Source organism: Lepidochelys kempii, chromosome 8 (genome assembly GCF_965140285.1).
Source record: "Lepidochelys kempii isolate rLepKem1 chromosome 8, rLepKem1.hap1, whole genome shotgun sequence".
Taxonomy (NCBI): Eukaryota; Metazoa; Chordata; order Testudines; family Cheloniidae; genus Lepidochelys; species Lepidochelys kempii.
The window spans coordinates 87,037,047-87,059,595 of record NC_136387.1 but is presented as its reverse complement, the minus strand read 5'-3'; the positions used below and the strand labels follow the sequence as shown (position 1 = coordinate 87,059,595).

Genomic DNA, 22,549 nt, shown 5'->3' with positions numbered 1-22,549 from the left:
CAAATAAATTGGTTAGTCTCTAAGGTGCCACAAGTACTCCTTTACTTTAAAACCTTGTGATTGTTTTGTTAAAACCTAGTTCACTCAAACTTCTGACAAACACCTGGGAGAAAAGCTTTGCAAAAGATTCACCTCATTTCAAATGGAGAGCTGAGCATGCTCCTGCTCCCTCCAGAGAAGCCCTTTTTTTCCCAGAAGACCCCATGGATAATAGGAGAGCTAATATATTTATATTATGCTAGAAAGGCCAGGCAAGTGAAGGACATGATATGTAATCAGACCATTTAAAACTTTGCTCATAAGTTATTTTGTAAACTATTTAACAAATACTTTGGAGAAAAACTCTTTGTTGAACATTCAGCATGTCTGCATCTTCAGCTAAAGATGGAGAAAGACCCCAATCCCCTCAGTTATCCAGGAGTCCTCAAATGAAAACAGGGGAGATTTGCCATTCCTGTCATTTCTAAGAAAAAGCAAGCAGAAAAAAAACCCATTTCAAAACTTCTTTATATACAATAAACAAACACAAAGGGCACTAAACAAGATTTGTTTTCTTTGACAGGTCACATTTAATGTGGTCAGTATGTGGAATTGTCTTGTTTTAAAATAATATACACTGATGCTTTTGCTATCAAACATATTTGGGGGAGATTAATGGTGGACAACTCTCCCCCACCAAGACAATACAATTGTGGTAGGAAGGCTGTTCTTCCCCCAGCCACATCCCTCCTAACCCTTGATGTTTCTCTATAACAGACATTCATCCTCTATTCATTTTCACCTCTTCCCTCACCTGCTTCCTGAAGACATCTGTCCTGAGCATGCATGCTGTATTTCCCATTTCTCAAACCCCAATCCTTGCTGTGAGGGACTCCCTCCTGCCCGCTTCACGCACACTCTCCTCCCTGAGAGACAATGGTCTCTTTCACATAATTCCCCCCCCCCACACACACACATACTTCTTCTTCCTCCCCTTCTCCTCCCTGATGAAGCAAAGAAATGTCTCATGCCTGGTTTCCAGTCCCATTTCCTCAAAGAGGAAAGATGGATGTTTCTTATAGCACGGTCTTTCTCTCATTCTAGGTCCCCTGAAAAAAATGGAAAGAGATAGGCTCCCCACATCCTTTTCTCCCACCACAAATTGGAATTCCATAACTGATTCTACTGTACTGGTGGTGGAATCGCCTTCCTTTGAAGTTTTTAAGATCAGGCTTGACAAAGCCCTGGCTGGGATGATTTAGTTGGAGATTGGTCCTGCTTTGAATAGGGGGTTGGACTAGATGACCTCCTGAGGTCCCTTCCAACCCTGATATTCTAAGATTCTAACTGACCTAAGAAGAAAAGGAGTACTTGTGGCACCTTAGAGACTAACCAATTTATTTGAGCATGAGCTTTCGTGAGCTACAGCTCACTTCATCCGATGAAGTGAGCTGTAGCTCACGAAAGCTTATGCTCAAATAAATTGGTTAGTCTCTAAGGTGCCACAAGTACTCCTTTTCTTTTTGCGAATACAGACTAACACGGCTGTTACTCTGAAACCTGACCTAAGAAGGTATTAATTATGATTATACATATTATTCAACTACCCAGACATCTGTTTGAAAAATAATACAGCAGGGCACAGATTATCCAACAAATTATTTGAATATATTGGAGACAGTGTTTTATTTCAGAAGTTTAAATGATCTGGACAAACTGGAGAAATGGTCTGAAGTAAATAGGATGAACTTCAATGAGGACAAATGCAAAGTACTCCACTTGGAAGGAATAATCAGTTGCACACATACAAAATGGGAAATGACTACCTAGGAAGGAGTACTGCAGAAAGGGATCTGAGGGTCATAGTAGATCACAAGCTAAATATGAGTAAGCAATGTAACACTTGCAAAAAAAGCAAACATCATTCTGGGATGTATTAGCAGGAGTGTTGTAATCAAGAAATGAGAAGTAATTCTTCCACTCTGTGCTGATTAGGCCTCAACTGAAGAATGTGTGTCCAGTTCTGGGCACCAGATTTCAGGAAAAATGTGAACAAATTGGAGAAAGTCCAGAGAAGAGCAACAAAAATGATTATAGGTCCAGAAAACTTGACCTATGAGGGAAGATTGAAAAAACTGGGTTTGTTTAGTCTGGAAAAGAGAAGACTCAGAGTGGAGGGGTTGGCCATTAAATTTACTTCAGTTACAGCAAGTTTACTTCAGTTACAACAAGCTCAGGCTGAAGACTGGTTTCATTTTCAGCATAAGAGTTAGAATTACTCTAGAACTGAAAAATGACTAGGACATTAATATTATTCAGGTATTTTAAATTTGAGATGAAATACTGTAGTCTACTTCTCGTGTCGGTGCACATCTTGCTTGCAGTTCAATATCTACCCTAGGAGGTCTACTTTAAATTGACAACAGTAAAATAATTAGGAGCAGACTTTGCCAGCTGCTGACCACACTCAACTCCCATTGGAGTCATTTGGAGAAAGGGGTCGCTCAGCACTGTCCTGCTAATGCAGGGTCTGCTGGTCCTGGAGGATCAGAGGAGGCGCCCTGCGGCTGTAGGGCTCGTGGACCCTCAAGGATAGGGAGGGGGCGCCCACCCAGGCTACAGCCTCCTCAGCTAAGAGCGCTCTGTGCCGATAGCCCCGGGCAGGCCTCAGACTAGGCCCTACGCCTTCTGCTCTGCCTGAACTTTCTCCGCCCCCTGGGGATTCAGTTGAAGCGATTCCGGAGTGGGAAACGGAGATAATCCCCCTCGCGCCCAGACACCGTCTCGCCTGCCCAGCCTCCAGAGTAGCTCCCTGTACTGCACACGCGCGGGACAGTCAAGGCACCAGGGTGACGCGGGCGCAGAAGCACCAAGCGCGGCAAGACGTGGTTGACTAGTACGCATGCGCAGTAACCGCAAGTTCTTGGGAGAGGTGCAGGTAATACACATGCGCACATCGGGGTTCTGTAGGAGAAGCGACTTGTGCGTCTGCGCAGGACCACTGAAGTACGCAGCTCGCGCCTGCGTAGAGAAGAGCAGTAAAGGATTGTGGGATACTAGTCTGCGGCCCGGGCAGGCTGGTGGAACGGGCAGCTGGTGGCAGTTATTGCCCGACAACGGTTGTTTTGTGCGCGGGGCCCGTGCTTGTGCCCGGACGGGAAGCGGCAGGGGACACAGCGGAAAGCTACCCGGTTCCTAACGCGCTCTTCCCTCTCCCTGATGTGTTTGTAGCACTGGAGTGGGTGGCAGCGCGATGGCTTCAAGCAGCGGCACCGACGTGATTCAGGTCACCAATGTCTCTCCTAGCGCCAGCTCCGAGCAGATGCGGACACTCTTCGGTTTCCTGGGCAAGATCGAGGAGCTGCGCCTCTTCCCTCCCGAGTGAGTCCGCCAGCGCCCCCCTACCCCCAAGTCCTCTTCCTCCCCTGCGCCATTCAGGCTTCCCCTCCTCCATTCCGGGGCAACGTCCCGCCTCTTTCCCATCCCACCCCGCGCCTCGCCGCCTACTGCTGAGAGACCCGCTGGGCCGTGAAGTTTTAGGCCGTGGGGCGGCGGGATTTGGCTTCCCGCCGAAGCTTTAACATCCGCCGCAGCCTGTCGCTTGTGTAGACGAGCCACCGTAAAGGATAGCTAGCAGCGAGGTACCGGGGCCGCTTGAGAGCTGCGTGTGTCAGCTCCTACAGGCGGCTTCTCCTCGCCTAGGAACGCGCCAGAATAGTTCACGGCTGGGTTTATGTTCCAGTAATAGCATGAGTGGTATGAACGCGTGAGAGAAGGGACTGAGCCTGTGTGCAGTTATCCCTGCTAAATGCACGTCACCTTGCATGCTGTCTGTTCCAGGGGCCTCCAACTGATAACTCGTCTGTGGTGGGATTGTCCCTCACATACGGAACCACCGCGCACCTGTTAGCTGCCATTAAAAAAAAATGCTTTTTTCTTTACAAATTTGGGATTTTCTCTCCTTAAAACACAGAAGGTGCAAGGTGGGTAGTAAATTTTGAACCAGTGATTGAGTGATGGTCATACATCAAAAAAAAAATTAAGAACTTCAGTAAATAGTGCTTTGTGTTGCTGGGAGTAACTTCCCCATTCCTCCAGTCTACTTCTAGTGGATTGCAATTACTTGTAAAAGGGTCTCAGCTATATGAAAATATAACTCATGACAACTTTTATTTTTTTTTTAGAAAAAAATTTAAAACAATTCTTGAAATACATGCATGTTCTCGTTAACACACACAATCCGCCCAACTCACAAATGGGAATCCCAAATCCATGCGAGGAAAATCTTTAAACTATTACAGGTGATTGTGTGTGTGTGTGCGCTTATTGTGATACATTGGATGAACAGCTATTTTTAAAGGACTGAAAACTGCAAGCTTCTGTTTGTACTAGTTTCGTTTGTGAAGCATGGTTGCCTTTGTTACTCAAAAAAATAGGTTAATATAATAAATGAGGTCAAAATAAATGCATTTTGTCACATAGATCATGGATGTCACCACCACGTGGAATTTTGGGTGTGTAATTATAATATGTAATGTCCATATGATATGTTTTTTTTTTTTCAATCGTGACAAACTGCCTTTATTTTGACTGCCTGTTTTAGTCTCCGCTCAGGTGGTTTCTAACATATCAATTTTTTCACCTAGTTTCAAATAGTTGCTATTGGAGGTGGGGGGGAAATCACCTCAAAGCTTCTTTCATCCTGTCACCGGTTGTTCCCCCCCCCCCCCCCGCACAAAAAAAAGAAAAGAAAAAGAAAATCCTCCAGTGCTCCTAGATGGATATGTACATATATTCCAGCACAGGATTTTCTGTGGTCTTGGTGTTTGTGTTATTTTCAAATGGACATTTTGCAATCTGAACCCCATGTTAATGCAATTTTCTGTTGGAATTTGTAGTGTAGAGGAAAACTAATTGAATTAATACAATTGCATTAAAGTTGGTGACAGGTTTTTATTATTTGAATAATGTCAAATATGAATGTTTAAATTTGTACATGTGGGAAAATCATATTTAAGTGCCAGAAAAGTAACAAGGAGTTAGCAGTCTTTAGCAAGAGAAATCTGTTTAGGTTGTTATATGGTCCTGTTCACTGTATTTGAACATCTCACAATCATTAAAAAGAACAAGGAGGAGTCTTTGTGGCACCTTAGCCCACAAAAGCTTATGCCCAAATAAATTTGTTAGTCTCTAAAACCCACTTCTGGGGGTTTTTTTTCTGGGTTTTGGCCCACAAAAGCTTATGCCCAAATAAACACTAGTCTCTAAAGTGCCACAAGGACTCCTCATTGTTTTTGCTGATACAGACTAATATGGCTACCTGTCACAATCATTAATTCATTTTATATTTTCAAGACTTGTATGAGGTGGATGTTACCATCACTCTAAAGATGAGAACCTAAGGCATAGGTTCTTGAATGACTTTCTCAAGGGAGTCTGGTTGAACTGGGTATTGAATATTGAACTTAGGTCTCCCAAATACTAGTCTAGTGCTTCTACTACTTCTGTGCAGAGGGCTCCTGACAGTAGTTTCTTCTAGAAATAACTTCTGAAGCTCCATCTTTTCCTGCTGGTGAGCTCATCTGCTCCCTTGTTTTTGTATATGGCCCTACGTGTTCTTAATTGGTCCCCACTCATTCACGCAGACAGCCGCATTCAGTTCAAGAGTACATTATTGTCACAACAAACTACAAGTTTTGGCAAAGTGTAAGAGACAGAATGTTCATGTCTTTGTCAGAGGTAGATAAAAATCTGCCCTGGACAGAGCACTATCGCTAGGGGACACATTGCATTCTTATTGAAGAAATGAAAGATTGCCAAAGCAAATATCTGTACTTTACTACATTAGGAGAACTGTGTAATGTGTTTATCTTAACAGTCTATTTCAACAGTATTTTGTCCATTTTAAGATTGATTTCATAGTTAAAATCCATTTCTGGCATGTACTGTTTAAGTTACACATTACACACAAATAGACTTTGAAAGAATATTTATTACGACTGCAAAGTAAGCACTCAAGTTAAGATATGCTCTGGGAGTGAATCATAATTCTGTAATGAAAGGAGACTCTTGTCTGTAGGACTCCATCTTTAATTGTTGCAGAAGTTGGAAGGTGTGTAGTGATTGAGGCATGGGGTTGCAGAAATAGAAACTATGATCTTATGGTTAAGTGGTCCTACTGGTAACCCTCTCATTCTCTCTCCAACCCTGATTAATCCCCAGAGCAGATCCACACTATGCACTGAATGAGGCAGGGCTTCTGTGGAAAAAATACTATGTGATCATGTAATTAAAATTGTATCATAATGCACAAGAAAACTAAATTAAGATTGCACAAGTAACCTTAATACTAACGTTTCCCGACTTCTTAGTCCATGAATTAAGGTTGTCACCTTGGCATTCTTTTAACTTTGTGTGTAGTTTCCTAGGTATTCTTCCCTAACCCAATTCTCAGAAATGTCTGAACCATTTTGACAGAAGTTTTCCAACAATAGTTCAGCCACAGGAAGACACCTGGCATTAAAAAAATGTCATCCTAATTAAAGTTTGGCAAAGCTATAAGCATCTGAAAACAGGCTTTTTAATGGAAAGTTTGGGGTAATCTTAATAATAGGTGGTGCTAATAGCCTTGCCTAGGAAGACTGCAGTGAAGATTATTTTGAGGGCACAACAGAATACAGAGTTTCCTCTAGAGTTTAAGGCTTAGTCCACCATTTCTATTGAGGAAAGTTTACATTTTTCTTACTTTCATTGTTGTAGAGTGCGCAGAAAGTTAATTCCTGGGTGGCAAATCTGGATCTCAGGTTTTTTACCATTCTTTCTATTCCGTCTCCTTCCCTGCCCCCAAAAATGGACAAACTGGTTTAAAAAAAATTTTGTTTTTTTAAAGCTCCTGTTGCGTGGAACTATAACAATGTATATTGAATCTATCCCAGTTTTGATTCATTAACTATTTTTATACAGGGAGGTAATCTGTCCATTAAAGATTTTATCTTCAAGAAGTAGAAGGCAGGGCAAAGGAGCTACTGGGCTATTTTAGCGATTGAGTGTATTTAGTGGTTACAATATGTACCTTTCTCACAGAACCTTGTATGTCACGGGCTCATTACTGACTTATGTACCCTGTTATCACTGTGCCTCAGCTTTATTCTAGAGTGATCTTTATGCAGTATAGCTTCTTCTGAGATGTCATCAAGAATGCAGGTTTGTTGTGCTGGTGGCTTTTGTGACCTTCCTATTCTTCAGAAATTGGGTTCCGAACCCAGATTTATTTTGTGTAGATCAGTTAGAACAGTGTTTCTTAATCTTTGATATCAGGCACCAGCTTGCTGCCTTCCTAAACTGTGTAAAGGAAATCTCAGGGACTGGCACCGGTCCATGGACCAGTCGTTGAGAAACATTGGGTTAGAAGATAATAGTGTTTAATGTGAGTTGATGCATTTGATGTCTAACTTCTTAAAACTGCACCCTCATGAGGAGTACTCTCATAATGTATTTCTGTTAATTTCTTCTTGTCACACTAATCAGGATCTGTGTCTATAATAGGTTCACTTCCAGCTTTGTGCCAAATGTGCTTATAAATGGTATGAGCAAACACAGTAATTTATGCTTAAGGGTAAAAGGATTGGTATTTTGTTTACCCAATTGATTGCTGTTTCAAAAATGTTCAGTAGTTGTCATAAATATAAAGGGAACGGTAAACCCCTTTAAAATCCCTCCTGGCCAGAGGAAAAATCCTCTCACCTGTAAAGGGTTAAGAAGCTAGGATAACCTCGCTGCACCTGACCAAAATGACCAGTGAGGAGACAAGATACTTTCAAAAGCTGGGGGGAGGAAAAAACAAAGGGTCTGTCTGGGTGATACTTTTGCCGGGGACAGAACAGGAATGGAGTCTTAGAATTTAGTAAGTAATCTAACTAGATATACGTTAGATTATGATTTCTTTAAATGGCTGAGAAATTAAGTTGTGCTGAATAGAATGAATATTCCTGTCTGTGTGTCTTTTTGTAACTTAAGGTTTTGCCTAGAGGGATTCTCTATGTTTTGAATCTAATTACCCTGTAAGGTATTTACCATCCTTATTTTACAGAGGTGATTCTTTTTACTGTTTCTTTTCTTTTCAAGAACTGAATGCTTTTTTCATTGTTCTAAGATCCAAGGATTTGGGTCTGTGGTCACCTATGCAAATTGGTGAGGATTTTTATCAAACCTTCCCCAGGAAGTGGGGTGCAAGGGTTGGGAGGATTTTGGGGGGAAAGACGTTTCCAAACAATGTTTTCCCAATAAACCCAGATAAACGTTTGGTGGTGGCAGTGGAAGTCCAAGGGCAAAGGGTAAAATAGTTTGTACCTTGGGGAAGTTTTAACCTAAGCTGGTAAAGTAAGCTTGAGGGGTTTTCATGCAGGTCCCCACATCTGTACCGTAGAGTTCAGAGTGGGGAAGGAACCTTGACACTAGTATAATTCAGAATTTAATTCACAGATACAAATGGTGGTTTCTCCTTATTTCTCACCCAAAACTTAAGAGTTCTGTAGTAAGGTTTCATTACTGATTCAGGTTTCAGAGTGGTAGCCGTGTTAGTCTGTATCAGCAAAAATGACAAGGAGTCCTTGTGGCACCTTAGAGACTAACACATTTATTTGGGCACAAGCTTTCGTGGGCTAAAACCGAAATTACCGATTCAGTTATTTTTGTAACATGTGCTATGAATTGTCAGTTTCATTCTATATTATGCTTGTCAAATAGACAAAGTACATTTTGTGGTATTAGTAATTCAGAGTGGGTCTCTCCTAGTCAGTATAAACCGTATTAAATTATACCAAATACATATCTTTGGTTAATAAAATTTGACTATGAAGTTTTCTAGTAATCTTATTTATATTTGTATTTAGAAGTCAAATAAAAGTCATAACACCAATACAAAACTTTGAGAAAACTAGTCAAATACAGTAGTAAGAAGATCAAACTGCAACAGCAATTCAATTTATGACCTAGTGAGATTGCCTGCAGTTAGTAAGTATCTGTGAAAGTACGCTTTTTGGTTTTCAATTCAGGGATTTTAAAACTAGACTTATAGTCAAGGACCCATTGCGCATAGCAATGTTATAGCTGCAGAAATAGTTGAAAAACCAGGATTCTATTGGGAGAAAATATTCCCACTCTACCTACCCCCTCTCAGATTTAATATACTGTATAGGGAATACTAAAGCAATGTATTGTAGAGAGTATTTCTGACTGTACATCATTTTGGAATGAAAAGCTTGGGCTGATCCTGAATCCTCTGCCTTTGATGGTTGTGGTAGGATATTCTTGAGCATGATAGACTTTTTGGCATTTGTATTTACTGTAAACTATTAAAGGAATCATACAGTGGTAAAAAGCATTACAGAATTGTGAATATGCTGATGTTGAACTGTCTCCTTTTCCCTGGAACCTAATAGAGCTATTACCCTACTCTCCTGGTACTTGGAAGAACAGGGACCTGGTTGAAAACGTAGCTGGCTTATATTCAGCCTTAATAAGAAAAATGGCATTGGTTGGCAAAGAGAAGTACTTTAAAAAACTGGTTTTCCTAAACACTCTTATGGTGTCAGTTGCCAGGCATAACACCTGTCATCTCTAGCCTAGTGAATACTCCTCTCAGGGTATGTCTACACTACGAAATTAGGTCAATATTATAGAAGTCAATTTTTAGAAATCGATTTTATACAGTCGATTGCGTATGTCCACACTAAGCGCATTAAGTTGGCGGCGTGCAATCCTCACTACCGTGGCTAGCGTCAGTTTTTGGAGTGTTGCACTCTGGGTAGCTATCGCACCATTCCCACAGTCTCCACTGCCAACTGGAATTCTGGGTTGAGCTCCCAATGCTTGATGGGGCAAAAACATTGTCGTGAGTGGTTTTGCATACATGTAGTCAGTCGCCCCTCCCTCTGTGAAAGCAACAGCAGACAATTGTTTCACTCCTTTTTTCCATGCAATTGCCATACTGCCGTCAGCAGACAGTGCACTAGGACTGCTAACCGTCGTCGTCATCCACTGCTTCCGCTGCAACTCTGCTCTCCTGGTGCCATAATTCTACCTCACAGGTCCTCTCATCATTCTGTATAAATATCTATTCTCGTGACATCTGTCATCATCCACCGCTTCCGCTGCAACTGTGCTCTTCTGCAGACGCCATACCACAGCAAGCATGGAGCTCGCTCAGCTCACTGCTGCTGTTGTGAGCATTGCAAACACCTCACGCATTATCCTGCAGCATGTGCAGAACCTGCAAAAGCAGGCAAGAAGGCAACGACAGCGCGATCACGATAGTGATGAGGACATGGACACAGACTTCTCTCAAAGCACGGGCCCTGGCAATTTGGACATCCTGGTGGTAATGGGGCAGGTTCATGCCGTGGAACACTGATTCTGGGCTCGGGAAACAAGCACAGACTGGTGGGACCACATAGTGTTGCAGGTCTGGGATGATTCCCAGTGGCTGCAAAACTTTCGCATGCGTAAGGGCACTTTCATGGAACTTTGTGACTTGCTTTCCCTTGCCGTGAAGCACAAGAATACCAAGATGAGAGTAGCCCTCACAGTTCACAAGTGAGTGGCGATAGCCCTCTGGAAGCTTGCAATGCCAGACAGCTACCGGTCAGTCGGGAATCAATTTGGAGTGGGTAAATCTACTGTGGGGGCTGCTGTGATCCAAGTAGCCAAAGCAATCACTGAGCTGCTGCTATCAAGGTTAGTGACTCTGGGAAATGTGCAGGTCATAGGGAACTCCATGGCAGCAAAGCCATCCACTAACTGTGGTGGGGCGATAGAAAGAATGCATATCCCTGTCTTGGGACCAGCCCACCTTGGCAGCCAGTACGTAAACCGCAAGGGGTACTTTTCAATTGTGCTACAAGCACTGGTGCATCACAAGGGACGTCAACGTGGGATGGCCGGGAAACATAGCATGACACTCGCATCTTCAGGAACTCTGGTCTGTTTGAACAGCTGCAGGAAGGAACTTACTTCCCAGACCAGAAAATAATTGTTGGGGATACTGAAATGCCTATAGTTATCCTTGGGGACCCAGCCTACCCCTTAATGTCATGGCTCATGAAGCCGTACACAGGCAGTCTGGACAGTAGTCAGGAGCTGTTCAACTATAGGCTGAGCAAGTGCAGAATGACGGTAAAATGTGCTTTGGACATTTAAAAGCTCGCTGGCGCAGTTTACTGACTAGAGTAGACCTCAGCAAAACCAATATTCCCATTGTTATTGCTGCTTGCTGTGTGCTCCAAAATATCTGAGAGTAAGGGGGAGAAGTTTACGGCTGGGTGGGAGATTGGGGCAAATCTGCTGGCGGCCGTTTACACACATTCAGACATCGGGGCGATTAGAAGAGCACAGCTGGACACCCTGCACATCAGAGAAGCTTTGAAAACCAGTTTCATGACTGGCCAGGCTACGGTGTGACAGTTCTGTTTGTTTCTCCTTGATGAAAGCCCGCCCCCGTGGTTGACTCTACTTCACTGTAAGCCAACTGATCTCCCCCCTTCAGTCACCACTTTCAGAGTCGTCATTGTTCACTTCACTTTCACCACTTTCAATGTCATTATTGTTTCAAAATCATGCATTCTTTATTAATTCATCACACAAATAGGGGAAAAACTCGCAAGGTAGCCTGGGAGGGGTAGGTGAGGAGGGAAGCACTAGGTGGGGTGGTGGCTGAGGGGAGGCGGGAAGGACAAGGCCACACTACAGTTCAAAACTTATTGGATGCCAGCCTTCTGTTGCTTGGGCAATCCTCTAGGGTGGAGTGGCTGGGTGCCCGTAGCCTTCCCCTCCCCCCGCACCAGCTTGCATTCTTGGGCATCTTTGGTGAGGATGATATGGAACTTGGGGAGGAGGTCAGGTGGTTATACAGGGGCTGCAGCTTTTCCTGCGGCTCCACCAGATGCCTGAGCATGTCAGTTTGCTCCCCTATTAGACTAAGCATTACATCCTGCCTCCTTTCATCGCGCTCCTCCCTCCTCTCAACGCGTTCATTTAACGCTTTCCTGGACTCTGCCGTTGTCTGCCTCCACGCATTCTGCTGAGCTCTTTCAATGCGGGAGGACTGCATGAGCTCTGAGAACATGTCATCGTGAGTGTGTTTTTTTCGCCTTCTAATCTGCGCTAGCCTCTGGGACAGAGATGATAGGGGGAGCGTATAAACATTTTCAGCTGCGGAAGATAAAAAGGGAGAGTAGTATTGAAAAAGATACATTTTAGAGAACAAAGGAAAGACTATTTCACACTGAATCAAGTGATTCACATTACATAGCACGTGCTTTTGGTACAAGGTTGCATTTTGCCTCTTATATTGAGTGCCTGCCGGTTTGGTGTGAGACATCACACACTTTCGGCTTGCAGGCAGCCATGGTAAGGCAAAGGGTTTCGGCTTCTTCAACCTTCATAACGTGGGAATGGTTTCAAACAGCAGCGTCCTCCTTTCCCATACCAAGCAAAGCCTGTTGGGTTGACCATTTATAAGGAGGGGCTGTGGTTTTAGGGTGAATGTGGAGCACAACCCAACCCCCACCCCAATTCTCTGGGATGATCGCTTCGCCTCCCCCCCCCCCCCCCACTCACACACTGCGCGGCTAGTATCAGGGAAGATCACTGTCAGCCAAACATGAACAGCTCAGCATGAACTGGCCTCCCCCCACCGCGTGGCTAACAACGGAGATGATTTCAGCCAAAGGCAAACAGTCCAGCAGGAACGGGCACCTCTGAATGTCCCCTTAAACAAATTTCCCATATTTCAATCAGGTGACCATGAATGATATCACTCTCCTGACACTAACACAGACAGTACCTCCAGGAGAGCTTCATGGAGATATCCCTGGATGATTTCTGCTCCATCCCCAGACTTAACAGACTTTTCCAGTAGCTATACTGGCTGTGAATGCATCCCAAGTCTTCAGGGCAAATTAATCATTAAACATCACTTGCTTTTAAACCCTGTATTATGTTTACAAAGGTACACTCACCTGAGGTGCCTTCTCTGGCTTCATGGTCCGGGAGCCCACCTTGGGAGGGTATTGGCTCCAGGGTGATGAACAGTTCCTGGCTGCCGGAGACAAGGGATTCTCCGCTTGCCTGCTGTGCGCTATCCTCAACCTTTTCCTCCTCATCTTCCTCATCCACAAAATCCTCATCCCTGTTGCATGAGACTCCCCCTTGCAGGTGTCCACGGACAGTGGTGGGGAAGTGGTAGGGGTTCCCCCCTAGAATTGCATGCAGCTCATCATAGAAGCGGCATGTAAGGGGTTCTGACCTGCAGCAACCGTTCGCATTCTTTGTTTTTTGGTAGGCTTGCCTCAGCTCCTTAACTTTCATGCAGCACTGCTGTGTGTCCCTGTTGTAGCTTCTATCCATCATGCCCTTGGAGATTTTGGCAAATATATTGGCGTTTTGTCTTTTGGAACGAAGTTCTGCCTGCACGGATTCTTCTCCCCATACAGCGATCAGATCCAGTACCTCCTGTTCGGTCCATGCTGGAGCTCTTTTGCGATTCTGGGACTCCATGGTCACCTGTGCTGATCAGCTCGCCATACTGGCCAAACAGGAAATGAAATTCAAAAGTTCCCCGGGGCTTTTCCTGTCTACCTGGCCAGTGCAACTGACTTGAGAGTGCTGTCCAGAGCAGTCACAATGGAGCACTCTGGGATAGCTCCCGGAGGCCAATACTGTCGAATTGCGTCCATGCTACCCCGTATTCGACCCAGGGAGGTCGATTTTAGCACTACTCCCCTTGCCGGGGAGGAGTACAGAAATCGATTTTAGGAGCCCTTTAAGTCGACAAAACAGGCTTGGTCATGTGGACGGGTGAAGGGTTAAATCAACCTAACGCTGCTAAATTTGACCTAAACTCATCGTGTAAACCAGGGCTCAGATGCAGATCTTGTCATATCTCAGTCACTTGAGGGCCAAAACATACCACCCCTTTCAGGTGGGGTAAACTAGCAAGAATCTTAGGGTATGTCTACACTACGGAATAAGGTCGAATTTATAGAAGTCGGTTTTTCAGAAATCGGTTTTATATATTCGAATGTGTGTGTCCCCACAGAAAATGCTCTAAGTGCATTAAGTGCATTAACTCGGCGGAGCGCTTCCACAGTACCGAGGCTAGAGTTGACTTCCGGAGCGTTGCACTGTGGGTAGCTATCCCACAGTTCCCGCGGTCTCCGCTGCCCATTGGAATTCTGGGTTGAGATCCCAATGCCTGATGGGGCTAAAACATTGTCGTGGGTGGTTCTGGGTACATATCGTCGGGCCCCCGTTCCCTCCCTCCCTCCGTGAAAGCAAGGGCAGACAATCGTTTCGCGCCTTTTTTCCTGAGTTACCTGTGCAGACGCCATACCACAGCAAGCATGGAGCCCGCTCAGGTAACCGTCACCCTATGTCTCCTGGGTGCTGGCAGACGCGGTACGGCATTGCTACACAGTAGCAGCAACCCCCTTGCCTTGTGGCAGCAGACGGTACAGTACGACTGGTAGCCGTCATCGTCATGTCTGAGGTGCTCCTGGCCACGTCGGCTGGGAGCGCCTGAACAGACATGGGCGCAGGGACTAAATTTGGAGTGACTTGACCAGGTCATTCTCTTTAGTCCTGCAGTCAGTCCTATTGAACCGTCTTATGGTGAGCAGGCAGGCGATACGGACTGCTAGCAGTCGTACTGTATCATCTTCTGCCAGGCAGGCAAGAGATGAGGATGGCTAGCAGTCGTACTGTACCATTTTCTGCCGAGCAGCCATGAGATGTGGATGGCATGCAGTCCTTCTGCACAGTCTGCTGCCAGCCAAATATGTAAAAGATAGATGGAGTGGATCAAAACAAGAAATAGACCAGATTTGTTTTGTACTCATTTGCCGCCTCCCCCGTCTAAGGGACTCATTCCTCTAGGTCACACTGCAGTCACTCACAGAGAAGGTGCAGCGAGGTAAATCTAGCCATGTATCAATCAGAGGCCAGACTAAACTCCTTGTTCCAATAAGAACAATAACTTAGGTGCACCATTTCTTATTGGAACCCTCCGTGAAGTCCTGCCTGAAATACTCCTTGATGTAAAGGCACTCCCTTTGTTGATTTTAGCTCCCTGAAGCCAACCCTGTAAGCCGTGTCGTCAGTCGCCCCTCCCTCCGTCAGAGCAACGGCAGACAATCGTTCCGTGCCTTTTTTCTGTGCGGACGCCATACCAAGGCAAGCATGGAGGCCGCTCAGCTCGCTTTGGCAATTAGGAGCACATTAAACACCACACGCATTATCTGGCGGTATATGCAGCACCAGAACCTGGCAAAGCGATACCAAGCGAGGAGGCGACGTCAGCGCGGTCGCGTGAGTGATCAGGACATGGACACAGATTTCTCTGAAAGCATGGGCCCTGCCAATGCATGCATCATGGTGCTAATGGGGCAGGTTCATGCTGTGGAATGCCGATTCTGGGCTCGGGAAACAAGCACAGACTGGTGGGACCGCATAGTGTTGCAGGTCTGGGACGATTCCCAGTGGCTGCGAAACTTTCGCATGCGTAAGGGCACTTTCATAGAACTTTGTGACTTGCTTTCCCCTGCCCTGAGACGCATGAATACCAAGATGAGAGCAGCCCTCACAGTTGAGAAGCGAGTGGCGATAGCCCTGTGGAAGCTTGCAACGCTAGACAGCTACCGGTCAGTTGGGAATCAATTTGGAGTGGGCAAATCTACTGTTGGGGCTGCTGTGATGCAAGTAGCCCACGCAATCAAAGATCTGCTGCTATCAAGGGTAGTGACCCTGGGAAATGTGCAGGTCATAGTGGATGGCTTTGCTGCAATGGGATTCCCTAACTGTGGTGGGGCCATAGACGAAACCCATATCCCTATCTTGGCACCGGAGCACCAAGCCGCCGAGTACATAAACCGCAAAGGGTACTTTTTGATAGTGCTGCAAGCTCTGGTGGATCACAAAGGACGTTTCACCAACGTGGGATGGCCGGGAAAGGTACATGATGCTCGCATCTTCAGGAACTCTGGTCTGTTTCAAAAGCTGCAGGAAGGGACTTTATTCCCAGACTAGAAAATAACTGTTGGGGATGTTGAAATGCCTATATGTATCCTTGGGGACCCAGCCTACCCCTTAATGCCATGGCTCATGAAGCCGTACACAGGCAGCCTGGACAGTAGTCAGGAGCTGTTCAACTACAGGCTGAGCAAGTGCAGAATGGTGGTAGAATGTGCATTTGGACATTTAAAGGCGCACTGGTGCAGTTTACTGACTCGCTTAGACCTCAGCGAAACCAATATTCCCACTGTTATTACTGCTTGCTTTGTGCTCCACAATATCTGTGAGAGTAAGGGGGAGACGTTTATGGCGGGGTGGGAGGTTGAGGCAAATCGCCTGGCTGCTGGTTACGCGCAGCCAGATACCAGGGCGGTTAGAAGAGCACAGGAGGGCGCGGTACGCATCAGAGAAGCTTTGAAAACCAGTTTCATGACTGGCCAGGCTACGGTGTGACAGTTCTGTTTGTTTCTCCTTGATGAAACCCCCTGCCCCTTGGTTCACTCTACTTCCCTGTAAGCTAACCACCCGCCCCTCCTCCCTTCAATCACCGCTTGCAGAGGCAATAAAGTAATTGTTGCTTCACATTCATGCATTCTTTATTCATTCATCACACAAATAGGGGGATGACTACCAAGGTAGCCCAGGAGGGGTGGTGGAGGAGGGAAGGAAAATGCCACACAGCACTTTAAAAGTTTACAACTTTAAAATTTATTGAATGACAGCCTTCTTTTTTGGGGGGCAATCCTCTGTGGTGGAGTGGCTGGTTGGCCGGAGGCCCCCCCACCGCGTTCTTGGGCGTCTGGGTGTGGAGGCTATGGAACTTGGGGAGGAGGGCGGTTGGTTACACAGGGGCTGCAGTGGCAGTCTGTGCTCCAGCTGCCTTTGCTGCAGCTCAACCATGCACTGGAGCATACTGGTTTGGTCCTCCAGCAGCCTCAGCATTGAATCCTGCCTCCTCTCATCACGCTGCCGCCACATTTGAGCTTCAGCCCTCTTTTCAGCCCGCCACTTACTCTCTTTAGCCCGCCACCTCTCGTCCCGGTCATTTTGTGCTTTTCTGCACTCTGACATTATTTGCCTCCACGCATTCGTCTGTGCTCTGTCAGTGTGGGAGGACAGCATGAGCTCGGAGAACATTTCATCTCGAGTGCATTTTTGTTTTTTTTGTTTTTTTTCTTTCTAAGCTTCACTAGCCTCGGGGAAGGAGAAGATCCTGTGATCATTGAAACACGTGCAGCTAGTGGAGGAAAAAAAAGGGACAGCAGTATTTAAAAAGACACATTTTATAAAACAGTGGCTACACTCTTTCATGGTAAACCTTGCTGTTAACATTACATACATAGCACATGTGCTTTCGTTACAAGGTCGCATTTTGCCTCCTCCCACCGCGTGGCTACCCCCTTAACCTTCCCCCCTCCCTGTGGCTAACAGCGGGGAACATTTCTGTTTAGCCACAGGCAAACAGCCCAGCAGGAATGGGCTTCTCTGAGTGTCCCCTGAAGAAAAGCACTCTATTTCAACCAGGTGACCATGAATTATATCTCACTTTCCTGAGGATAACGCAGAGAGATAAAGAATGGATGTTGTTTGAATGCCAGCAAACATACACTGCAATGCTTTGTTCTACAATGGTTCCCAAGTACGTGTTACTGGCCTGGAGTGGTATAGTGTCCTACCATGAAGGACGCAATAAGGCTGCCCTCCCCAGAAACCTTTTGCAAAGGCTTTAGGACTACATCTAGGAGAACCGCGAATGCCAGGGCAAAGTAATCCTTTCACATGCTTGCTTTTAAACCATGTATAGTATTTTAAAAGGTACGCTCACCAGAGGTCCCTTCTCCGCCTGCTGGGTCCAGGAGGCAGCCTTGGGTGGGTTCGGGGGGTACTGGCTCCAGGTCCAGGGTGAGAAACAGTTCCTGGCTGTCGGGAAAACCGGTTTCTCCTCTTGCTTGCTGTGAGCTATCTACAACCTCATCATCATCATCATGTTCTTCTTCGTCCCCAAAACCTGCTTCCGTATTGCCTCCATCTCCATTGAAGGAGTCAAACAACACGGCTGGGGTAGTGGTGACTGAACCCCCTAAAATGGCATACAGCTCATCATAGAAGCGGCATGTTTGGGGCTCTGACCCGGAGCGGCCGTTCGCCTCTCTGGTTTTCTGGTAGGCTTGCCTCAGCTCCTTCAGTTTCACGCGGCACTGCTTCGGGTCCCTGTTATGGCCTCTGTCCTTCATGCCCTGGGAGATTTTCACAAAGGTTTTGGCATTTCGAAAACGAACGGAGTTCTGATAGCATGGATTCCTCTCCCCGAACAGCGATCAGATCCCATACCTCCCGTTCGGTCCATGCTGGAGCTCTTTTGCGATTCTGGGACTCCATCATGGTCATCTCTGCTGATGAGCTCTGCATGGTCACCTGCAGCTTGCCACGCTGGCCAAACAGGAAATGAGATTCAAAAGTTCACGGTTCTTTTCCTGTCTACCTGCCAGTGCATCTGAGTTGAGAGTACTGTCCAGAGCGGTCACAATGGAGCGCTCTGGGATAGCTCCCGGAGGCCAATACCATCAAATTGTGTCCACAGTACCCCAAATTCGAGCCGGCAAGGCCGATTTAAGCGCTAATCCACTTGGGGTGGAATAAGGAAATCAATTTTAAGAGCCCTTTAAGTCGAAATAAAGGGCTTCATCGTGTGGACGGGTGCAGGTTTACATCAATTTAATGCTGCTAAATTTGACCTAAAGTCCTAGTGTAGAGCAGGGCTTAGTGTTTCATACTCTTCACAATCTGCTAATTCACTTTTGGGCAAAATAAATGACCTACAAAGCCATAAATGGCCTATGTTCTCGGCATCTTAGACAAACTACTTGGAGGGGAATACTTAGGCTAGATACCTCATGATGAAGCGTGGAAAGAATTGGGGACAAAGCATTGTGTGTCAGGTGCTCACCTCTGAAATCTGATCCTGTCAGAACTACACTTACTACCTTAAGGGTGCAATAAGCCATTTTTATCCAATCAGTCCTTAATGGAATATGCTGAATAGCCACACTGTTTAATCTTTTTGAGGCAATTTGCCGCAAAGGGTCCTGCTTCTGAATTGTGTGCTGCTGGTTTTTCTCTTTCAGCAGTTAAGTGTATTTAGATACTATAGTGATGGGCAAGAGGGATGGGGAACTAAAATTGAGTTTGCAGTTAGAATAGCTACATGGCATATGCAACATATTTTCCTAGTGGAACAATTATAACTTTAGTGAAAAACACCATTCAGTGTCAAAAGGCTCATATCACATTGAAATAAATCTATATTCACTTGACCAATAAAAAGCACTTATTGAGGATGATCTTCTGTAGCAAACTTCAGTTTTCTGCACTGTTGAGTGTAGATCCATTTTAAAGTTTTAGAGGAAAAATATGTACTTTTCACTCTAATTTTAGGCATTACTGTTTACCCAAATGTTTTTTTTTAAAAAAAAAAAAAAAAGGTGCCTTGAGGCAGTGACCAAGTTGAGAAAATTTTAGCTTCATTAGATGAGTTGCAGAAATCGGTGTGATTGAACATGGATTTGAAATTAACTGTTGGCTGCTACCAATCTAATAATTTACTAAAATTTCATTAAATTACCATGTGCTAGCCAGTCATTGAGGGGTATCAAAGCTTTAGTGTTTGTATTGCCTGTGTGATGTCATATATGGAATCAAACTATTGACATGAATCAGGTAAAATGGGTAGGTTGATGAGAGGACATATATTTGTGTAAACAGATTCTGTCTCCATCGAAGAATCTTTTTCGGAAACGGGTTAAAAAAATGATGGAGATTTGTTTAAAATGTAACATGTTTAAGTCTTTATGACATGGCGTTCTGCATTTTCTTGCAGCAGGAATTATTTGCTTTCTTTATACAGTTCTACCAATTCTGTTTAAACTAAGCAGCATCAGTTTTGTAACTTATCTAAGTCTTTGGGTTTGACTAAGGATTCAGTGGTATTGAGAATTACAGAATTTACATTTGGAATAGTAGTATGTACAGTTCTTATGATTTTTCAGCTTAGTAAGTTCCTGATCAAAAGTCAGTGCACCGGAAAGGTAAATGCTGCTGAAGAAAGTGCCAGAACCACTTCTTGGCAAAATTAGAGTGAGAATAGCAGACACTACTGAAGAAATGACATTGCAGAACCGCTAAGATGACCTGCTCAAAAGAGGAATGCGGTCAAAAGCAACCCTGGAATGGCTTTGTCTTAAAACCTACTTAATTGTGATGATATTATTGCTTGTTAGATTCTGTCAAGGCTCAGGTACTTAAGGCCAAGCTACATAGGCAAACCAAGATCTAAGAGAAATATTAAGCTAAGATGTTAATACTGTTAAAATATGAAAGTCTAAGTACTGTTCAGTCTTTTTGGTTGCTGTTCTGGTCCTTTCATGTACATAAGGATATGAAGCCTGATGTAGCAGAGTCTCAGGTCTTGAAGGTTAGACTTTGCTTTGTTAGATTGGGATCTTGCATTCAAGATTTCAGTTGGTCAGACAAATATGAAGTAAGATAAGAAGTAGTACTTTCTGATCAGTGTAGATTGCTTTAAATCACTGATTTTAATCTGTTTGCATCATGAAGCAGGAAACCTTTATTTAAATCTATTTTAATCTTGTTTTGTATTTGCACTTATTTTCCGAAAGAGAAGTTGATTCTCACTGGCTAGTAACCATTACATGTTGACTTGCAACTAAATTTAGCCTTTATACTAAATTTGGTGCTTCTCTTTGCTAACCAGGAGCATAACTGTATACACATTCATTTAAGTAGTTGTATACCTTAACATATGTCGAAAATGGTGAATGATGCATTACTTATTTACTAGATTGACATTTTACCTTTGATTTGTCGAGTTCTATTTGGAAAAATGCACAAAAAACGCATTCTAAATTTTTTTTATTAGTTAAATAAAACTAGCTTAAGTGTGCTGGATATATAACAAAAGTTTATCGCAACATGTTTTGCATTTAAAACAAACTGATTTATTAAACAAAGGAAGTGTTGTTGTCTCTAGTTATTGATTTCTTTCTGGTCACCATGGCCTTCAAGATTGTAGAACTAAGAAGTGTCATTCTCTCTTACTTAGTTTTTATTCATAGATGGAAGGGGGAAACAAGCTGTCCTGCTTTTTCAACTCACAATCAGTTTCTTAGCTTTAAATGAACTAGTTATTGAACTGAACTAGTTGAATGAACTAAAATGAGAAAATAGTCTCTTTGCACCTGCAGAAGAGGTTACTGCTGTTAGAAGCTGGATTTAACACTTCAACAAATTCTGGTTTCTAGTGCTTAGCCAGTGACTTCTACCAGTGTAGTGATTTGACTTTCAAAGATGCTGCTTTTTTTTTTAATTTAATTTAAATGATTTTTAGATTATAGTAAATGAAGGCTTTGACATAAGTTATCGTACTTTTAAATAGGTTTATTGTATTTATTTTTTTAAATAAAGGAATCGGAAGTTTTAAAGAAAATTAACATTTATTTTTAGCCACCCTGTTTTGAAAACATAAAATCCAAATTATGAACCCTTTATAGATTAATTCAAACACTTTGAATTGCACCAGGATACTAATTAGAAGCCAGTAATCTATTGTGAACAGGTAAAATATGCTCCATGTTTGTAGGTATCTGAATGAAGACAATCTTCATTTGATAGATTATTTTTCAGCCACAGTGTTTCTACTGCTCAGAACTGCAAGATATTTTTAATTTGTGGGGAGTTGTCCCCAACATCGATAGGGGTCTTGCCTCATCTACCATGCAAGTGTGGCTGCTGCCTCAGACTCCCTCACTGGCTGGATAGTTTATTCCTCTGCGTAAATGAAAACTCCACTCCTACCAGGGTAAATGAAAAAACAAATTCCAAACCTTTACACATGCTCTTTGGACACCTTGAAGTTGATGTCCCTTACAACCTTCAACTCTTCGCCTTTTGTCACGGAGGAATGGAAAAGATCTTCTCACTCTCTACCAGAAATTCCAGGGTTCTTCACCCTCCCTAGGATCCTGCAACAAACAGTTTTACATGGTCCCAATGTGTATTTCCCTTGGGTAGTCATTCAGCTTTAATTGCAGCTCCACCAACAGTTGCTGCAGGTGAACTGTGGCATAGACATGGACCTGGATCTGCCCTATAAGGGACATTCTAGTCTCCTTCAAGTTCACTACATAAGAGTTCAAAAACTCTTGATGCAATTGGTGAGATTTAAAATCCATTGCCTGTCACCTTAATTTCTTGACTTTCTGTTTGATCTATTTCTGGTCCTATGTTGTTGCAAATCCTAGTTATCTGCGTATAATGTGCCCAGCTTCAAATTTGAACTTCATGCTTTTTGTGCATTTTGGAAGTTAGTCATAAGGAAACGCATGATAAACTTTAGCCTAAAAGATAAACCTATTGAAAATGTGTGAATAGCTAAATGAAAGTGCTATTTTAATCATTACTCTGTGCTTAATATAACTTCAAAAATTAT

At 44.0% G+C, this 22,549-nt stretch overlaps 1 protein-coding gene across 4 annotated transcripts in view; it reads left to right on the top strand.

Annotated features, from left to right (window-relative positions):
* Window positions 1–3,000: 3,000 nt before the first annotated feature.
* Window positions 3,001–22,549, top strand: part of SRSF11 (serine and arginine rich splicing factor 11) — a 49,071-nt gene continuing 29,522 nt past the window's right edge. For 3 of the 4 annotated variants that reach the window (XR_012160447.2, XR_012160446.2, XM_073357357.2), the window contains exon 1: window positions 3,002–3,360. Coding sequence is in view for 2 of the 4 variants with exons in the window: in XM_073357357.2 (XP_073213458.1) it covers window positions 3,233–3,360 (128 nt within the window). In the remaining 2 variants the exon portion in view is untranslated. Of the gene's footprint in view, window positions 3,361–22,549 lie in introns of all 4 variants that reach the window. The other variant, XM_073357358.2, reaches the window with a different exon arrangement.